At 44.8% G+C, this 2445-nt stretch overlaps 1 protein-coding gene across 1 annotated transcript; it reads right to left on the bottom strand.

Annotated features, from left to right (window-relative positions):
* Positions 1-260: 260 nt before the first annotated feature.
* Positions 261-1190, bottom strand: LOC116599545 (olfactory receptor 4X2-like). The gene has a single exon (XM_032359440.1). The coding sequence runs from the start codon at positions 1188-1190 to the stop codon at positions 261-263; it is 930 nt and encodes a 309-aa protein (XP_032215331.1).
* Positions 1191-2445: the final 1255 nt, after the last annotated feature.

Raw genomic sequence — 2445 nt, 5'->3', positions numbered from 1 at the left:
GTGTTATTTATAGCAGAAAAAGATTAGAAACAACCTAAACATCTAACATAAAATGCCTAATCAAGTTACAGAACATCCATAAGAGGAATTATCTTAAAAGTGATTAGAAGAGTTTCTGAAGATGAGACTGTTAGAATTACTCTAGAAACAACAATTACTCTAGAGATAAAAGCCCTGGGAACTTTCCTTCATCTCATTCTGCCCCTTCAGTTTGGACTCAGCACCACTCCACACACACGATCAATGCCAAGACTTGGCCTCTATTTCTTATCTAGCTTCATTGTCCTGATCCACAGCTTCTTCATGGCCTTCTTCACTTCGGCATTTCTCAAGGAGTAGATGACAGGGTTGAGGAGTGGGGTGATCACTGTGTAGAATACAGCCACTGTCTTGTCTATAGACAAGGTGGTAGAAGGCCTTAGATAGATGAAGATGCATGGCCCAAAGAACAAGGTAACCACAGTGATATGTGACCCACAGGTGGAGAGGGCCTTGCTCCGCCCCTCAGAGCTTCGAGTCCTCAGATGGAGCAAAATGACCATATAGGAGGCTAAGATGATCACAAAGCTGATCACAGACAAGGTCCCTCCATTGGCAACAATCAGCAGACCAATTAGGAAGGTGTCAGAGCAGGCAAGTTTGAGCAGGGGAAGGAGGTCACAGAAATAGTGGTCAATCACATTGGGACCACAGAAGGGCAAGTGGAAGATTAGAAGGATTTGGGCAAAGGAATGCACAAAGCCCCCAGCCCATGCCATTCCCACCAGGACAGCACATACCTGCCGGTTCATGATAGTGATATAGTTGAGGGGCCTACAAATGGCCACATAGCGGTCATAGGCCATCACAGTGAGCAGGAAGATCTCAGTGCCACCAAAGAAGTGCATAAAGAAAAGCTGTGTCATGCAGCCCCACAGAGAAATTGCTTTCCTTTCAGCCAGCAAATCCTTGATGAGTTTGGGAGCTATAGTTGAGGAGTAGGAGATCTCCACAAAGGACAGGTAGCTGAGGAAGAAGTACATAGGGGAACCAAGACTTCTGCTGGTCATGACCGTGAGCACAATGAGGAAATTCCCCAGCACAACTGCTAAGTACAAAAGCAGAAATAGCACAAAGAAAAGTTTCTGCACCTTCTGATTGGGAGAAAGTCCCAGGAAAATGAATTCAGTCACATTGTGTGTATTAGCCATGAAGTCACCAGAGGAGGCAATGATTAGGGTAGGGTGATCTGAAATGATACAAAAGACTGCTTCATCAAGTGCATGAATTACATAATAATCCTTTGCAAATCTGAAAAGTTTGTGAGCTGGATATTAAAAGAAAAGTAGAAGTTAGTTTAAGTATAGAAGAAGGGAAGATCATTCCAAAAAGTAAGAAGAGTATACAAAGCCACGAAAATCCACCCAACTGTAGCTGAAGTAAAGGGCAGAAGAGCAAAGATAAAACTAGAGGCAGAGTTTATTACCAGTTCCTGAGGGATGGTTATGCACTTGGGGGTTTATCCTGCAGACCATGGAGACTCATCAGGAATGTTAGTCAACTGGGAAGTAAAGTCACTTTGTATGTAGAAGTTGGACTAGTGGAAGCAGACCAGCAGAAGGGGCACCTATTAGGAGACGAATGCCTCCTTGGATGATGGTGGCAGCAAGGACAGTGGTGCTGTTTCCATGTTAGAGGTCTCTGTATGGCTTTTAAATGCTTTTAGCTGTCTTTTGCCAGCAGCTTCTCTCCCTCCCACTTCCTTTTGTTCTCTGTCCATTCTTGGTTTGCAGAATATCATTCTAACCTCTCCATTTACCCTTCAGACCAGAAAAAATGTCTCTTGACTCTCAGCATTCATTCTTCTTTTTCCTTCTCCTAATTCCCTCCTTCTACTTGGTCACTTAGTGACCTCATCCCTTTCCAAGGATCTAGTTCCATCCATACACCGTTCTTCTCTTCACTAATACCTCCTATCATATGTCCCCCAGTGGCAAGAGAAACACAAAACACCCTCTGGCCAGACTGCACACAAATTCTCTGACACAATCTTCTCCACATCCAGCCTTCCAACACCTTGTGGCATCACCAATATTGTGTGCTGACTGATTTGCACACTGTCCTCGGTCATGCTGGACTTAACCCAAGGTGGCTGAGGTCTGTATGTATCAATACAGTCCCTCCTACAGTGAGGTTCCTGGGTTCTGAGACTAAGAGTGACATGACATCCACTCCTGCCACAAATCTTTCTTCCTCTAGCAACTGGGGCAGGCTCAGCAGGTCAAGGATCACCATGACCAGAAGGGAATCACCATAAGGGAATCACCAATAGAGTTTCTGTCTTCAGAGACAAAGACAGTAGAGACCAGCACCAAACTCTCAGCTCAGCTGCGGAATTTTACCAAGAGGCCATTCAAGGAAGAAAGCACTGCTAGCAGTCCAGACTCCCATGTTGACATCAGGTTT

Source organism: Mustela erminea, chromosome 9 (genome assembly GCF_009829155.1).
Source record: "Mustela erminea isolate mMusErm1 chromosome 9, mMusErm1.Pri, whole genome shotgun sequence".
In the NCBI taxonomy this organism is placed as follows: Eukaryota; Metazoa; Chordata; class Mammalia; order Carnivora; family Mustelidae; genus Mustela; species Mustela erminea.
This window is presented reverse-complemented; position numbering and strand designations above follow the sequence as displayed.

Bases quoted from the DNA above. Each gene is read 5' to 3' on its own strand.
- LOC116599545 (XM_032359440.1), bottom strand. From the start codon at position 1,190: ATGGCTAATACACACAATGTGACTGAATTCATTTTCCTGGGACTTTCT.